This window comes from Castanea sativa, chromosome 5 (genome assembly GCF_040712315.1).
Source record: "Castanea sativa cultivar Marrone di Chiusa Pesio chromosome 5, ASM4071231v1".
NCBI classification, from domain to species: Eukaryota; Viridiplantae; Streptophyta; class Magnoliopsida; order Fagales; family Fagaceae; genus Castanea; species Castanea sativa.
In genome coordinates, this window is record NC_134017.1 from 18,701,849 (window position 1) to 18,718,169 (window position 16,321).

The following is a 16,321-nucleotide window of genomic DNA, read 5'->3' on the forward strand; positions in this document are numbered from 1 at the left end:
CTAATATTTGCCAAGGGCTCAGCCTCTACCCATTTGGTGAAGTAGTCGGTCCCCACAAGCAACCACCTTTTGTTTCCCACAGCCCTCGGGAATGGTCCTACTATGTCTAATCCCCATTGAGCGAAAGGCCAAGGACTGGAGAGAAGGTTAAGGACTCCTCTAGGTTGATGGATGTTAGGAGCGAACCTCTGGCATTGGTCACACTTTCTCGCATAGTCCTAAGCTTCCCTCTGCATATTGAGTCACCAATATCCTTGAGTCAGTGCCCTATAAGCTAGGGACATTCCCCCAGTATGGCTCCCACAAATTCCCTCATGCAGTTCTTCCAAAAGCGCCTCCGTTGATTCGGGGTGCACGCATAACAAATATGGTCCGGAGAAGGACCGTTTATACAATTTCTGATCCTCGGACAATCGGAAACGCGATGCCTCTCGACGGATCTTGTCTGCTTCAGACTTGTCATCGGGAAGAATGTCGTTTTTCAGAAAAGATATCATAGAATCGATCCAATTAGGTCCAAGCCTTATCAAATGGATCCGGGCTACCCCAACAATGGTAAGAGCTAGCGTTAGCAAAGCTTCGACAAGGATAATCCTAGGCAAACCCTGAGCCAAGGACGTCGCTAAGGTAGCCAAAGAGTCTGCATGTGTATTCCCACTTCTAGAAACGTGAGAAAAGATAAAGGAATTAAATTTGGATTGTAAACGTTTGACCTCGGTCAAGTATTCTTGCATCCTGGGGTCCCTAGCCTCCATGGTCCCCGTCACCTGGTCGACCACTAATTGAGAATCCGAGAGCATATGAACTTCCTTTCCGCCCATCCTATGTACCATGTTCATGCCGACCAAGACTGCTTTGTACTCGGCCTCATTATTAGTAGCCGAGAACGCCAACCTTAAGGATTTTTCGAAGATAATCCCTTCGGGGGATACCAGGACGAGTCCGATGCCAGACCCTCTCTGGTTAGCTGCCCCATCAACGGATACGTTCCAAGTCAAAGGTCTTTCGTTTGTAATCATGCCAACTGATTTCTCATCCATGTGTGATTCCTTCAAAGTTTCTTCCAACAATGGTTCAGCAAACTCTGCCACCAAATCTGCAAGAACCTGGCCCTTCACCGAGGTACGTGGCCTGTATTTGATGTCAAAGGCTCCCAAAATAGTTCCCCATTTAGCCACCCCTCCAAAGTAGTCGACACTACGCAACACTGACTTGAGAGGCAGTTGGGTCAAAACTACAATGGTGTGGGACTGGAAATAATGAGGAAGCCTCCGCGTGGCATGAACTACGGCTAGAAGTGCTTTCTCCAAAAGCAGATAACGCACCTCGGCATTATTCAGCGTCTTGCTGACGTAGTAGACCGATCTTTGCACCCCACCGTCGTTCCTTATGAGGACCAGGCTGACCGCATGGACGGTCACTGCCAAATACGCAAATAGGACCTCATCTACCTCAGGCCGAGACATAATGGGTGACCGGGAAAGATATTCCTTAAGTTGTTGGAAGGCTACAACGCACTCTTCGGACCATTGGAACCCCTTCCACTTATTCAACAGTTGGAAGAAAGGCATGCATCGATCAGCTGACCGGGAGATGAACCGGCTGAGAACGGCAATCATTCTAGTTAATTTCTGAATTTCCTTTGGATTCCGAGGTGGCTGTAAGGTTTGAATGGCTCTGACTTGTGCCGGATTCACCTCTATCCCTCTATGAGTGACCATATAACCTAAGAACTTCCTTGAACTCACACCAAAAGAACACTTCGAGGCATTAAGATGCAACCTGTACTTTCTAAGTACTTGAAAAGTGTCGTCCAAATCTTTCATGTGCGCAGATATTGCCTTGCTCTTCACTACCATGTCATCAACATATATTTCAATGGTCTTTCCAAGCTACAATTCAAACATCCTAGTCATCATCCTTTGGTAAGTAGCCCCAGCATTCTTCAACCCGAACGGCATCACCTTATAGTGATAATTCCCTGTTGGAGTAATAAAGACAGTTTTCTCCTAATCTTCTGCCGCTAGTGGAATTTGGTGATAACCCTGGAAGGCATCTAAAAAACTCATCCGAGGATGTCCGACTGTGGCGTCCACTAGCTGGTCGATGCATGGCATCGAGAATGAGTCCTTTGGGCAGGCTTTATTCAAATCTGTGAAGTCTACACATACTCGCCATTTTCCATTCTTCTTTTTAACCACGACCGTATGCGCCAACCACTTTGGATAAAAAACTTCCTTGATAGCCCCAGCCTTCTTGAGCTTGAGCACCTCCTCCTTAACGGCTTCGGAATGCTCCTTCGAGAACGCCGAGGGGGCTGCCTTCTAGGAGGAATAACAGGATTGACATTCAAATGATGACAAATGAAGCTTGGGTCAACACCCGGAGCCTTATAGGGGTCCCAGGCAAAAACATCGATGTTGTTCTTTAGAAACTCCATTAATTTCATCTTCTCCTGGTGTGGTAAACATATCCCAACCTGGAAGAATCTTTCGGAATCATCAGATATCAAAAACTTCTCAAGGTCTTCGCATACGGCCTCCTCTACTGTTACCACGTCAGGCGCATCCAGAGTCGTTAATTGCTATAGGTCTTTCACAGCCGAGGTCGAGGACTGCGCTTTGGTCTGATGCAACACTGCAGCCGATATGCATTGCCTGGCCATCAGTTGGCTGCCGAGAATCTCTTCAATGCACTCCCCCGAAGGGAACTTCACCTTAACATGCAAGGTGGAGGAAACGGCCCCCAGAGCGTGCAATCAGGGCCGGGCAAGGATGGCTGTGTATGGAGAGTATGCATCGACTACAATAAAATCAACCTCCACCGTCTCCGAGCCAGATTGCACTGGCAACCGAATCTGTCCCTTTGGTATAACGGCCTTCCCCTCAAAACTCATCAACGGTGAGTCGTAAGGGGTGAGGTCCTCTAATTTCAACTTCAACCCCTTGAACAAGTCACGATACATGATATCCGCGCCGCTACCTTGATCAATCATCACCCTTTTTACATCATAATTCCCTATCCTCAGGGTGACCACTAGGGCGTCGTCATGGGGTTGGATGGTTCCAGCCTTATCTTCCTCTAAAAATCCCAAGACAGGCACATTCAACTTCGATCTCTTGGGCTTGGAGCCCCACTCCTCGGCTTGGGAGTGTGACACTGCTATCACCCTGGTAGGACATGAACCAGTCCTGCCAGGCGCAGCGAAGATAACGTTGATCGTTCCTAAAGGAGGCCGAGATGAATTATTCCTCTGATTATTCGAGCCAGACTGACTGCCCTGTCCGCTAAGTTGGTACAGGTGCTGCTTTAACTTTCCTTCGCTAACAAGCTACTCCAAGTGATTCCAGAGGGTCCGACAGTTCTCGGTAGTATGACCCACATCCTGATGGTACTGACAAAAGAGATTCTGATTCCTCTTGGCAGGATCTCCCGCCATCTTACTGGGCCATCTGAAGTAAGGTTCCTTACGGACCTTCTCCAGTAGCTGGTGCACCGGCTCTCGGAATACAGTATTAACAGTCTGAGGTGCCGCAGAGCCAAACTGCCCGGAGTAATCTCTTCTCGGCTTGTTGTTGTGATATCTGTCCGACCTGAAATCCCTTCTCTCCTGCGGGATAACCTTTGCCTTACCCTTCCCCTGTTGTTGGTCTTCCTCGACCCTTTTATATTCGTCAATATGGTCCATGAGGCGACGTACACTCCGTACGGGTTTTTTGGTCAAGGACTTCTTCAAGTCATGATCAGTTGGAATGCCCACTTTAAAAGTATTGATCGCCACCTCATCAAAATCACCATCTATCTCATTAAACATCTCCCAATACCTGTCGGAGTATGCTTTCAACGTCTCGCCCTCCTTCATAACCATAGACAACAGTGAGTCCAACGGTCGAGGAACTCTGCTGCATGTAATAAACCGTGACGCGAATGCTTTAGTCAGTTCCCCGAATGAACCTATAGACCCTGATTTGAGACAGTTGAACCACCTCATAGCAACAGGTCCCAAGCTAGAAGGGAAGACTTTGCACATCAGGTTCTCATTGTGAGAATGCACTGCCATTCTCTGGTTAAAGTGGCTCACATGTTCCACCGGGTCAATCCGGCCGTTATAAATGGTAAAGGTGGGCTGGGTGAACCTTCTGGGGAGTCTTCCATTCTCAATCCTGCGTGAGAATGGTGATTTGGAGAGTTGGTGCAACGCCCGGTTCATAGCATCATTCCCCAAGCCCCTGAAGGGGAGCTTCTTGTGCCTATGACCTAGCGTGCCATTCTCTTCACAAGAGGATGTTTTATTGGGGGGCGACCATGACCTTGAATCGTAGCCACTTCCCCGGGATCTCCCTGAAGAAAGACTAGATGAGGATGGCGAATGCCTCCATCTGACGCGGCGTAACTTCCTCTTAAGATGATTGATCTCCCTCTGCATGGCTTTGGCACCATCTTCATGGGTGGTACTATCTCCTCCACCATGAGTATGACTCGCTCTAGGATACTCGGTGTGAACGCTACCCTCTCGATCCCTCCAGTGCTCAAGACGCTCGAAAAGATCCTCAGGTTGCGATCCCTGAGATTCTGAATGGTGTGAGCCTAAGCCTGCCATGGTGTTTCAGTTCCCTTTACTCTAGATTCCCATAGACGGCGCCAATTATAAGTGCACAATTGCGCCTGGACCCAAAAACACACGTGAGCTCAGGCCCAATGAGCCTTAAACAATGAAATTTGTAGAGTGTGGGCTCGCAATCTAGTTTAGTGATATTCGAAACTTGATGAACAGGCTAAAATATTACAATGTTTACAAATAAAAGACAAATGGGGCAAAATAAACATCCTCGAACGTAAGCCGTGGACAAATTATATATTATTTCTCTTTTTTTTTCTCAAAGGTCACAGTTCTTCTTATTTGTCTCTTCCTTTTCTTTGCCCTCTTTCCTCCTTAAATACTTCTTCTTCTTCCCTCTTTATCCACGTGTCGCACAAATCACCCTATTAAACACCTGTCCCATCCACCACCCTCTGGAAGTCTTTAAATTATAGCAAGAAGGCTGACTTATACTATTCAGGGGTCACTCTCCCATTAATGCAGCCAGGGAGGTAGGTGCAGTGTCTTTAATGTGGAGGTAGCAGCCTTTTTCAAAGATATTTCCCGAACATCATTGCGTCTAAAGGGTGCTTAAATCTCCCTCTTAACCAACAGTTTTTCCGGAACTCTGCCTTGATCTTTCTGGCGAATCCCAGGGTCATCGTGGATCTGTCCGAGGAGATATTCGTCCTCGGACGAATCCTCGGACTCTCGACTCATGGGCCGAGCTACAATTCTAAGAGGCTTTTAGTCTAAAACAAACTAGCGCCCATCAACAAAACCCGAGGCCCAAATACTTACTTAGGTCCTTTTTAATCCCCACAAATTCAATTTAGGATAGTTTTAGTATCATTTTTATGGGAAATGAAAAATGTTATCAAAATATTAATTGTTTTATTTCATTTTTCCATAAAAACTTTCTTTAAATGGATTATTAACCAATAACCTTAGGGCATTCGTTAGTATTTTCCTTTTACTTTATATATATATATATATATATAGAGAGAGAGAGAGAGAGAGAGAGAGAGAGAGAAAGATTGGTAATTGATTGAAGTTTATACAATTTTTACACAGTATTTTCTAAAATGGTCTAATAGTTAAAAATATGTCATCAATTTAAAATTAATGCTTTATTTCATGTTCTGAGCCTCAATAAATGCCTATGTCATTCTCCCACTATCATTCCTCTTACTCTTCAACTTAACATGCTTCTCTCACGGTGGCTAGGAACGGACCCAGCTGGGGGCCTAATTAGGGGGCCCAGGCTCCTTTGGCCCTTATTTTTTATTTTTACTCATATTTTTTTTTGTTCATTTTTGTAGTTGGTCCCTCTTTTAAAATCTTAGATTCCCCTCCTCTTCCAATCAACTTAGCCAATTTAGCACAACTAGCAACTATCTAATCCAAAATTTAACAAAAATAATAAAAACATTTATAATGATGATTGTATTTTAGCACAAAAAAAAAACTATTTGATCACCAAAGAACCAAAAAACCATATGTCATTGGAAAAGTTAAAACTAAATTTTTTGCAACTATAGTAAACTAGTATAAATATCAGTTGACTGTAATAAGTTGTTAAAAATAAATTACAATATTTTATGAAGATTATATATCTTTCCTTCAATCAAAAAACTCAAATTCTCTCTCATCCTTATTATTTTAATGACTTGTTAATATAATTTTAAATAAAGTGATAAAAAAAAATTATAACATTTGATGTTGGGTGTATTGTAAAGAGTGAGATAGTAAAAATAGATAAAGTAGTTTTTTGAGGTGCTAAAAGCTAAATTTTTTTAGCCCATTATTGTAAATGCTTTAACTTCAACCCAAAAAAAAAAAAAAAGGCTAGCCTAGTATTAAAAAAAAAAAAAAAATTGTCTATCTTAGTAGATGATTTCATTTTAACGTATTAAGAAATAATAATTTTGTGTATTAATAATTTGTTAATACTATATGGTTTCCTATTTAGAGTTTTTTTTTTTGCTTATACTCCAACCCCGTTTAACTTAAAATCCTAAGTCTATCCCTGATGGTGGCATAAGCAATAGTGGTTTTGGCAAAGGCCACAGCCAATGAAATATATATTTCTTGAAGTTTTTATTTTTAGGTAATGTTAACGAGTGCTTTTAAGGCAATTTTTAATAAACTATATTAGGAAATTTTTAACACCATTTTCATAGAAAATATAAAAACTGTCAGAAAAATTAATTATTTTATCATTTTCTCATAAAAATGTTTCTAAAAGTAGTTCATTAACCAATGCACTTAGGGCACCTGTTAACATTTCTCTTTATTTTTTTAATAAAAATGAAAAGTGCTACATCCACAACAATTTCACAACAAATCATTAATAGTAAGTTGTTATTAGTTTTATTTTGAATCTACTACTTAAATTACTTTTTTGCCATCCTATAATAACTAGTAACAAACTTATCACTTAAGAGTTAAGATTCGATTGGATTAAAGTTACACCACTTAATATTCCCTCCATAATGGCCAGTAACAAATTTATCACTTAAGAGTTAAGATTGGATTGGGTTAAAGTTACACCACTTAATATTCCCTCCATAATAGCCAGTAACAAACCTATCACTTAAGAATTAAGATTGGGTTGGATTAAAGTTACACCACCTAATATTTTTTGATTGGATGCGAAGCTTAACAAATCCATCCTTGAATTACATTATTTCTGTATACTATTCTTGCTTGTAGAAATTCAAGATGACTAAAAATCAATAGCCACATTATCAATCAATTCTTTAAATTCAAATTTTTGTAATTTAAAATAATGCATAAAAGATAAGTTTATAGATCGAATGATAAATAATATCTAATTAGTCTGAAAATTGACATTCATTTTAAAAACATATAGAATATATAATCTAATCTAATGGTGAGATTTTTAAACTATAAATTCAATAACAAGTTATTGGGTGATGTAACATTATTTAAAGTTACAATCTTGAACCTAATCCTAAATTAATTATATATATATATATATATATATAATTTCATTTCAAAGTTACAATTAATATTAAACTATCTTGTTCAAACGACTTTAAACAACTAAATGCTAAACGAATTTTAATTAACTATGGTCCACATTTTCGTAAAGATCACAAAAGGATAGGCTTATCCAGCTCCCATCCATGTGTCATCACCTAAATGAAAGATCCATATCCCCTCAAGAAATCCCAGTTCCCCACGTGGCATGCCAAAATCCATGCAAAAGATCAAAAACCCAAGCATACTTTCCATCTTCCCAGCTAAAGAATTGAAAAAAAGTAATCAGTTGCTCTGAAACCAAGGCCATGGCTTCTCTAGCAACCTTAGCTGCTGTTCAACCAGTCAACATCAAGGGCCTTGGTGGAAGCTCCCTAACAGGAACAAAGCTTGCTATCAAGCCCACTCGCCAGAGCCTAAGGTCCAAAAACTTCAGGTACCAGTATTCAGTTTCCAGAAAATGCCTTTTCAGTAATGGAGCTTATTTAGTGTGTATATATATGTATAAGTTTATCTAGTTTTTTTTTTTTTGAATTGTGCTTGTTGAATGTTGGTGTTGGATATATAGAACTGGTGCTGTGGTGGCTAAGTATGGTGACAAGAGTGTGTACTTTCATTTGGAGGACTTGGGTAACACTACTGGACAGTGGGACTTGTATGGGTCAGATGCACCTTCACCATACAACCCTCTTCAGGTTTGTGACTCATTTTTTCTTCATCAAGTCCATCTGATTCATCTTTAGCTGGTAATGTTCATCTGATTGAACTGGTAATTTTTCAATGTAAATGTGAACAAATTATTTTATTTTAATTTTTTCGGGTAAAAAATAGGGATATAGATTGTTGACTATGCATAAAAAGAAATAGAAATAAGTGTAAGTTCATAATATGCTTTCATTGAGAGTCGAACTCAAGACCTCCCGCTTACTAAACGGGTGCTCTAACCAACTGAGCTATGAAAGCTTTGCTTGTTAAGCGTCTGGAGAATTTTTATTCTTAACGGTGTTTAAAGAATACTGACAGGGTGAAAAAGTACAACTCGTTGCTTATAGTCTTAGAATCAATCAAATAAGCGTTAATAGAATAGGAGCGATTTTAATATATTATTGATGCTTATTAAAATGATAATTTGCAATGACGGATAAAGCAGGTTCTGTGTGATCATTGTGCAAAATATTTAGGGATTATGCTATAACATGTCAATGAAATGAGCTAAGTAGTTGATAGGGCAAGAGAGAGAGAGGGTCACAGTTTAAATAGGGTGTTGATTTATATGAGTTTATATAGGGTGTTGATTTTTATGAGTGGGAAAAACAACAAGAAGAACAACTTTATGCAAGAAAATAGTTCATAGAAAAGAGCACTTGTTAAAGCATGTATGGTAGGATAGCAGCACATTAAGATAATGTAAAGAAATGTTAGCATCTGCTTAAATGAGTTCACTTTAGTTAATTTGTGATATTTCTTCATTTTTGTTTGAGCATTGTCAAGTTATATAGCTTATTTGTGTGTATGGACTTGCAGAGCAAGTTCTTTGAGACATTTGCAGCTCCATTTACCAAGAGGGGATTATTGCTCAAGTTCTTGATATTGGGAGGTGGTTCCACCCTTGTTTACCTCAGTTCCACTACTTCAGGCGACGTCCTGCCAATCGTGAAGGGCCCGCAACTTCCACCAAAGCTCGGCCCACGTGGCAAGATCTAATTTACTTTCAGATTCTTTTCTTTGTATGACATTGTGACTTATTTTGATTTTGGATCTTGTAAGTATGTCTAAAGCCTGTCAAGACTCTCTATGACTATTCAAATGATAGTTACTTTGAGTGCGATTTGGCACATTGCCTGTTCTCTTTATTTATAATTGTTTGGTGTTGATAGTATGGTCATTTGATTTGCTGTTAGTCTTTCTAATATTGAATGAAGGGCATGTATTGAAGACAATTGGAAATGAATGCCTTTGGTCCCCAAGAGACTGTAACATAGCTCAATGGAAATGTTAATTGTATTTGAGCTTGATATAAATTGTTGGTTCATTTCCCAGAAGCTTAAATGCATTTGGGACAACTGGTTAACAAATGTTCAGAATGCTAAAAACTTTATCCACCAACCAACCAAATCTCTGGAGTACCTGTTGTGCTTGAAAGTGATTCATGTATGCTGAACGTTCTGCTATTAAGTCCACAGATAAATTAGAGAATTATGGTTCCTGATCACTCCACTTCCTATTGTTAGTAGCTGAACCATCATTTGGATTTTTATTGACGCTGAGCTCATGATGTTATGATGCCAATTGTGAAGACAACGCTTTACTGCTTTCTTCTACTGACAAATAGCATACTGTAAATGCTATAAGACTATTCTTGCATGGGCAAAAAAGAATGAAAGTAAATTAAAGTGCTTCAAACCCAATTAGTTAGGAGAAGCGTAGTACAAATAGATGAGAAAAACTTGCTCTATCTGAGATTGTCCTCAAAATAATATTTTAACTAACTATCAAACTACAACACCAGTGGGTTTCAGTTAACTTAATTAGTAAAGTTTCTGATGGTTAAATAAGAGGGTTATCATTAAGAACAGACGTCATGATTTATAAAATCTCTCTCTCTCAAAAACAAAAAAAAAACAAACAAAAAAAAAACAAAAAAAAAAAGAAGAAAAAGAAAGAAAGAAAGAAAGAAAGAAGAAGAAAGAAGCTACACCACCACTTCTTTTACAGAAAAATTATATGAAAAAACATTTTAAGCCAATTAGTTTTTCTCATTCTTCCCTATTTACAAAAGTAAGGAATAGAATGAAAGGGTTAATCATAACGCAAATATTGAACCGCAATGGTTCTGAACATTTTACATCTAGAGGTCAGGCTTTCTTCCTCAAGTATTCCTTTTCTAGTCATCTCTCTCTCTCTCCGATTTGTATTCATTTACTCCCTTCTTTTTTAATCCTCTCCCCCTTTAGTTGTCAATGTCGTGCAGTTGGACTTCTTAAACCACTCAAGTTGTCAAGATAGGAAATCCTCTTGTTGGTCACTAAGTTGGCAAGCTTTTGTATATGATTTTGCTTCCCCTCACCATTTTGCATATGATTTGGCTTCCCCTCACCATCTTTGGATCCATCATCTGAATTTGCTGTTGAATCCTTCTTAGATTCAGCATCACTTTGATCTATACCCCAACCCATGAAATCAGACAATGTCATTGAACCAGGTGTCTCCGGGCAGTTCTCATCTCTAGGACTGGGAAAACTATCTGGACTTGCATTTTGTGGATAATCCCTTAAAGGGTGTCTTTGAGTTGCCGCATGTGATGGATTTTGAGTGACATAATCAGCATAGAGTACATCCTCGATACGGGACAGAACTGTGAAGGCCAAGCTTTCTAATATTCTTGAATAACTCTCCAGAACAGCCTGCCCAACATCCTGCAAAGCCAAAACAAATTCCTTAACAGAATTTCATAGGATTTGAAAAAGTTAGTTGAAACGTGCGATAGGTATAATCATTTTTCTTATAGTAGCATTTGGCTGTGAACAAACCATGGATTATGTGTTTCTTTGTGTTCATAAACCATAACTGTCTGCTGGTATGATGATTATTGAACTGCCACTGCAAAAAGTGTCCTAGTACAACATATAGACTTATATAGGATCATGCAGAATATATTCATACAATCTATTAAGCATGTGGTTTAATTCAATACAACTATCAAAGAAGCATGATCCTAACAAAAATAAATTACCATTCATGGAAATTTGTGTGGAAAGAGGCAGAATGATGTAAGCACCTAGATATAAAACTCATTTCAATTAAGGGGAAAATATGGAGACAAAAGTGGTTGTACCAGGTTGAATTGGATTTTGCTAATATCTAGTGAAGATTGAGGAATCCCAGGAAACCGCTGCTTGAGGAGGAGTAAAATGGTCTCAGCTCTCTCTTCAAAGAGTTCTCTTTTCTCCAAGCTCACAGCTGAACCCCAAGCAGATTTTCCATCTTTTTGGTTCATCTTCCTCTTCCATATCACTATTGAAGCCTCAATTCTGTTCTTCAGGTCTAGGATTCTGTGCTCCGATGATAAGTTCATGGTGGAGAGAAACTGGCTAGGATCAAAGAATTCCACTGTAATACTCTTGTAGATTGAGTCCCCGAGGCTTGCCCTCCCATTCTGCCATAGCACAATATGAAGGCAAAAAAAGGTTATGAAGGAATTGTTAAGGTACATAAATTGTATGCAACATTTATATGAGACTTGTTCATATTTCCTTGCCTTTGGGAGGGATTCAATATAGCTTTCAGGGATCTCCATTTCAGATAGAACTTGAGCATTTATGGCCATGGCTGCTTTAAGCACTTGGTTCACACAATCTTTTTGATACTGCAAAAATTTTCTTGACATTTCAGATAGACCTTCTTGGGGAACTTTAGGAGTAGGTAGCCACCATTTGTCATCTTTCCTCTTCGCATTCCCTTGCTCTGATTCATCAGCGTCTTTTGACACATAAAAGAATTCATTTTGGTCCTTGAAGTTATCTAGACAATCCTGCTTACCATAAGCTGTTGTTAGATAAAATCATCCATCGTAATTTATTTGAAGTAATTATCAAAGCATGAAAAGGATAGGTTCCTATAATTGTTTGTTGAGCATGAAATGTTTTTGTTCTTACAATAAGCATTGCATCAAGCTTGCGCAGAGCAGGAATGTTCATGTGTAGATCAGTTCGTTGTCTTGTCACCATTATCTGTTAAAAGCATAAACTCCTATCAAGATGCTTTATGAGATAGACATAGAGAGAGGTGGGAGGAGGAGAGATTTACCTCCATATTAGCACCATCTTTGGACTTCTGTTGAGAAGGAACAAATTCAACAACATAATCAGTGACAGATAGGAGCCAATCGATTTCTTTTCTCCACCTTGCTTTTCTTTCGGCTGACATAGGCTCTAGTCGCCATTGTTCACCAAAAACAGAAGCTGCATTGCAATAGAAAAGTGACAAACTTTTTTTCGTTTTCATTTTTCTTGTTTTCCAAAAGGAAGCAAGAAAAGAATAACCTATGATCCTAAAACTCTAATTTTTACCATATGAGCCTAGGAGTGTGTGTGCCAAAAGAGGTGCTTTTTCTTCCTTGAGCCAAAAAAAAAAAAAAACTCAAACATTCAATCAACACTACTACAAGTAATCTGGTGGATGGAAAGTGAGTAGATCTCAACATACCAGCAAGGTTTGTAATGGCATTTGACAATGCCAAGGCTGATGAAACACCTTTCCCCCCACCAGACATATCTTCACCCAATAGCAATTTAGCAAACCTTTCTTTCATTAGCTCCATATCTGTATCAAACACAAACAAGAAAACGGAAACGAATCAGAATCAAGATATGTATGATGGACACAATCCATACAAGATATATATTATGTTTTTATATGTCTCGAATTCATGCATGCATTCAAGATAATTAAGGGCAAAGCATGGGACAAATCTCTTGTATCAACATGTTTGTTAATACTGAGAAATTGAGATAACTTGCTGCAGTTTCTTGTCCAAATGCAAATCGGAAAATTTCTAAATGTGGCATGTAATTCAATGATTAAAAAACTAAATGTGACTTGCCTGAGGATTGCTTGTCTTTGGCTTCTGTGGGTGCAGCTTCATCTTTTTTCGACCGTAATTTAGGACCTTTTTCACTTCTAGTTAATGTAGAACCAATTTGCTGTCTCTCCAATGGACGATCATATATAGGTCCAGATAGATGACTCCTTGCGGTTATCCTATTATCATCGGTAGGTTCCGTTGTAGCACCACAATCAAAACTCATACTCTTTGAATGCCGCCCTGCACTAGTATCATACATCCCTTTGAAATGAAACAATTTAGACTTGTAATCCTCTTGTTCTTCTTCGATTGCCCGAACCATTTTTAATTTTCTCAAGAAAACTTTTATAGAATGAACAAGGTAGAACACATGGGAGTTCGACCTATTGGATCGGACGGGAGAGGGAGCAATTTTGTCAGTTGTTTTTGAATACTAGCGAGAGAGAGAGAGATGGAAAAAGGATTGGTGGAAAGCCTAAGGTCCAAATGAGGAAGATGCTTTTTTTTAAGAATTATTTTCTGTGTGTTTGACAAAAAGTGTGGAGGTGATTGTTTGTTGGGTTTGTGTTAAATTTTTTTTCTTCTTCTTTTTTTTTTTTTGTGTGTTTGGGTTGCTAGAACGTGGGGTGCATGTAATGAGAATTGGCCGTGAGTTAAGAGTGATAAAGAAAACAAAAGCTGGATTGGTTTTGTGTTTTGAGGATTTGTTTTTGACGTGTGAATTGGATGGTTGAGGTTTTCATTTGAAGGTCAAAGGAAGCTAGAATCCAGGGCAAGACAGTCATGCATGCTAACCACCTCTCTCTCTCTCTCCCCGAAATCGATGGTTCAGATGGGTCAATAGGCGGCTCAAAGTTATGTGCATATCAGATATGAAGAAGAGAAAAGAAAACAGACTTGGTAAATCTGTGTCTTATTATAAGTTGGGAACAACTTTGTACTAAGTTTTTAATTTCTGTTAATGTACCATCTACATATGTCAATTCTTTCTTTTATTATGTTACTTCAATGGAAGGTGCCAATTAGTTTTGTTGGTAAATAAAATTATGTCTATGTTGTAAACTTGTAATTGAATAAATTTTGATTATGTTTATAACTTGAGGTTTTTACATATAATAGAACAGAAAAAAGACTCTTATCTCTAGCTATGTTACTATTAATCTGAATTTATCTAAATAAATAAAACTATTGATTTCAATAGACTCCCAATGACAATATAAAACAATTGAAGCAAATAATGAATGTGTATATTTTATTAGAAAAAGAAATTTTGTTTTGCTTCTATAATTACCACATTATTGATCACCTTGTAAACTATGTTTACTGGTATTGTTAAAAATCTGAGTTTCAAATTTCACATTATAGAAAGGCATTTCATTGTCATCATGTATGTCAGACAACTAATTTAGCAGTTAGCATATGCTCATGAGTCATGTCACATTGGTTGTCATAAACAAATTGACTGTTTTTTCTAGGTACATTATCCAACTTACCTTTTCCTCTTTCTCCCTTCTTTCAGTTTAATGATTGGTCTGAAACTAACGGAATGGGTTCAATTCCTAGGACAGAGGAGCCAAGACTTTAGCAGGGGTGTCCGTGTTCATGCCTAACAGATACAGGTCTTGCACGTGAGTCCTAAGTGTGCTATTTATTTCTTTTGAGAATGAGTTCGAAGCATACTTATTAGATAATAATAAATAAATAAACAAATTATATTTTTATTAAAAAATTGTGTACAAATAGACACTTCATTACATTAAAAAAAAAAATTAGTACAAGAACCCAAAAGAAATGAGAGAGAAAATACGGATGAACCAAAAAAAGAAAACAAAGATTAGAAATAATAATTACAAAACAAAAATAACAAAACAAAACAAAAAAGAATTTTACTGTGCAAGGACATGATGTTCATCCAAAAATACAAATCACTTTGGTGTTCTCCTTTTCTCTTCGTATTTCTCTCTAATTTGAGGAGATTGTATTTTGGTGGATCCGACAAAAAAACATTTAGGCCCTACCAATTTTTCCTCCCATTTTCTCTCTTAACCAAACAACACAAAAAATCATTTTCTTCTCTCATATTTCCATCCTTCCTCAAATCTTTCTAATTAAACGGACTCCTAGTCTAAGTCAAGATAAGGAGAGGCAGAGCCAACCCTAGGATTTAACTTAAGGGCTAAAATTTGTATCATGTATCACGTATGTACACCCAGACATGCCAATATTTGAGACCAATATGAAGAAAAAAAATCATTCATAAAATTCCTAAAACCATACTATAATAACATAACTAAGAAAAGATACATATGTATTATATTGTGCTATTTTGTAGAGGTTTTTTTTAACGCATAAATGAGCCAATTTTTTATTTTTATTCAAAGCCCAATTTTCATTAAAACTAAAGTACCATTTATATACATTCTCAATATTAAAAATAAATTTTAAAAAGTACCTTTTATATAAATATTTATTACTTTTGTTAATATATAAATCGATAAATCGTAATAATTGTGATAAGATTTTGTTATCACAAAATCTTGAAAGGGATAGCTGAATTTGAGGACAGTTTTCCTCCAAAAAAGTTGGGCTTTAGAGAGAGATGAGCAAGTTTAGTGTCATAAATTTTTTCATCATTTATAACTTGCTACATAATAAAGTTGGGACAAAATTGTGGAAAAATTTGTGACACTAAACTTACTCTGAGAGAGGTACAGTCATGAACAATTGTAATTGAATTCTTATTGCTTGAAGCTCCCAAATCGGTGCAGGGATATTTATATAATTCAACATTGATCAGTTGTACGCTACTACTAATAGAATACAAGGGTATTATTGTTATTATACTTCACTTACTAAGTTGCTAACAAAGAGCAACCACACCAGATCAGCTAAAAATTTCATCTATTTTACACAAAAAACCTCCTTTTAAAATTTTACACATTCATTTTTACAAATCACCCACATCAGTTCATCTATCCTACTACCTTTATTAATTAAATAATAATTTTTTTTTTTAATTATATCTCTCAACTACCGCGCCTACTGTTTATTTTTTGGTAACTTCTCTCTCTCTCTCTCTCTCTCTCTCTCTCTCTCTCTCTCTTCATTTCTGATTCATGTCTCTCTCTCTCTCTCCTTCTCTTCATTTCTCT

At 37.8% G+C, this 16,321-nt stretch overlaps 2 protein-coding genes and 1 non-coding gene across 3 annotated transcripts; 1 reads left to right on the forward strand and 2 right to left on the reverse strand.

The window, feature by feature from the left end:
* The first annotated feature begins 7,751 nt into the window (after positions 1–7,751).
* On the forward strand, positions 7,752–9,420 carry LOC142636327 (photosystem I reaction center subunit VI, chloroplastic). The gene is made up of 3 exons (XM_075810513.1): positions 7,752–8,021; positions 8,154–8,280; positions 9,110–9,420. The coding sequence occupies exons 1-3, from the start codon at positions 7,894–7,896 to the stop codon at positions 9,287–9,289; spliced, it is 435 nt and encodes a 144-aa protein (XP_075666628.1). The 5' UTR covers positions 7,752–7,893; the 3' UTR covers positions 9,290–9,420.
* On the reverse strand, positions 8,475–8,548 carry TRNAT-AGU (transfer RNA threonine (anticodon AGU)). Its single transcript has one exon. It is a non-coding gene; the product is annotated as a tRNA-Thr (tRNA).
* A 1,040-nt stretch (positions 9,421–10,460) lies between the features above and the next one.
* On the reverse strand, positions 10,461–13,698 carry LOC142636442 (rop guanine nucleotide exchange factor 12). Its single transcript, XM_075810679.1, has 7 exons — positions 13,188–13,698; positions 12,791–12,907; positions 12,392–12,546; positions 12,241–12,315; positions 11,844–12,116; positions 11,421–11,741; positions 10,461–11,001 (listed from the first exon to the last, which is right to left on the reverse strand). Exons 1-7 carry the CDS (start codon positions 13,489–13,491, stop codon positions 10,543–10,545), a joined length of 1,704 nt encoding a protein of 567 aa, XP_075666794.1. The 5' UTR covers positions 13,492–13,698; the 3' UTR covers positions 10,461–10,542.
* Positions 13,699–16,321: the final 2,623 nt, after the last annotated feature.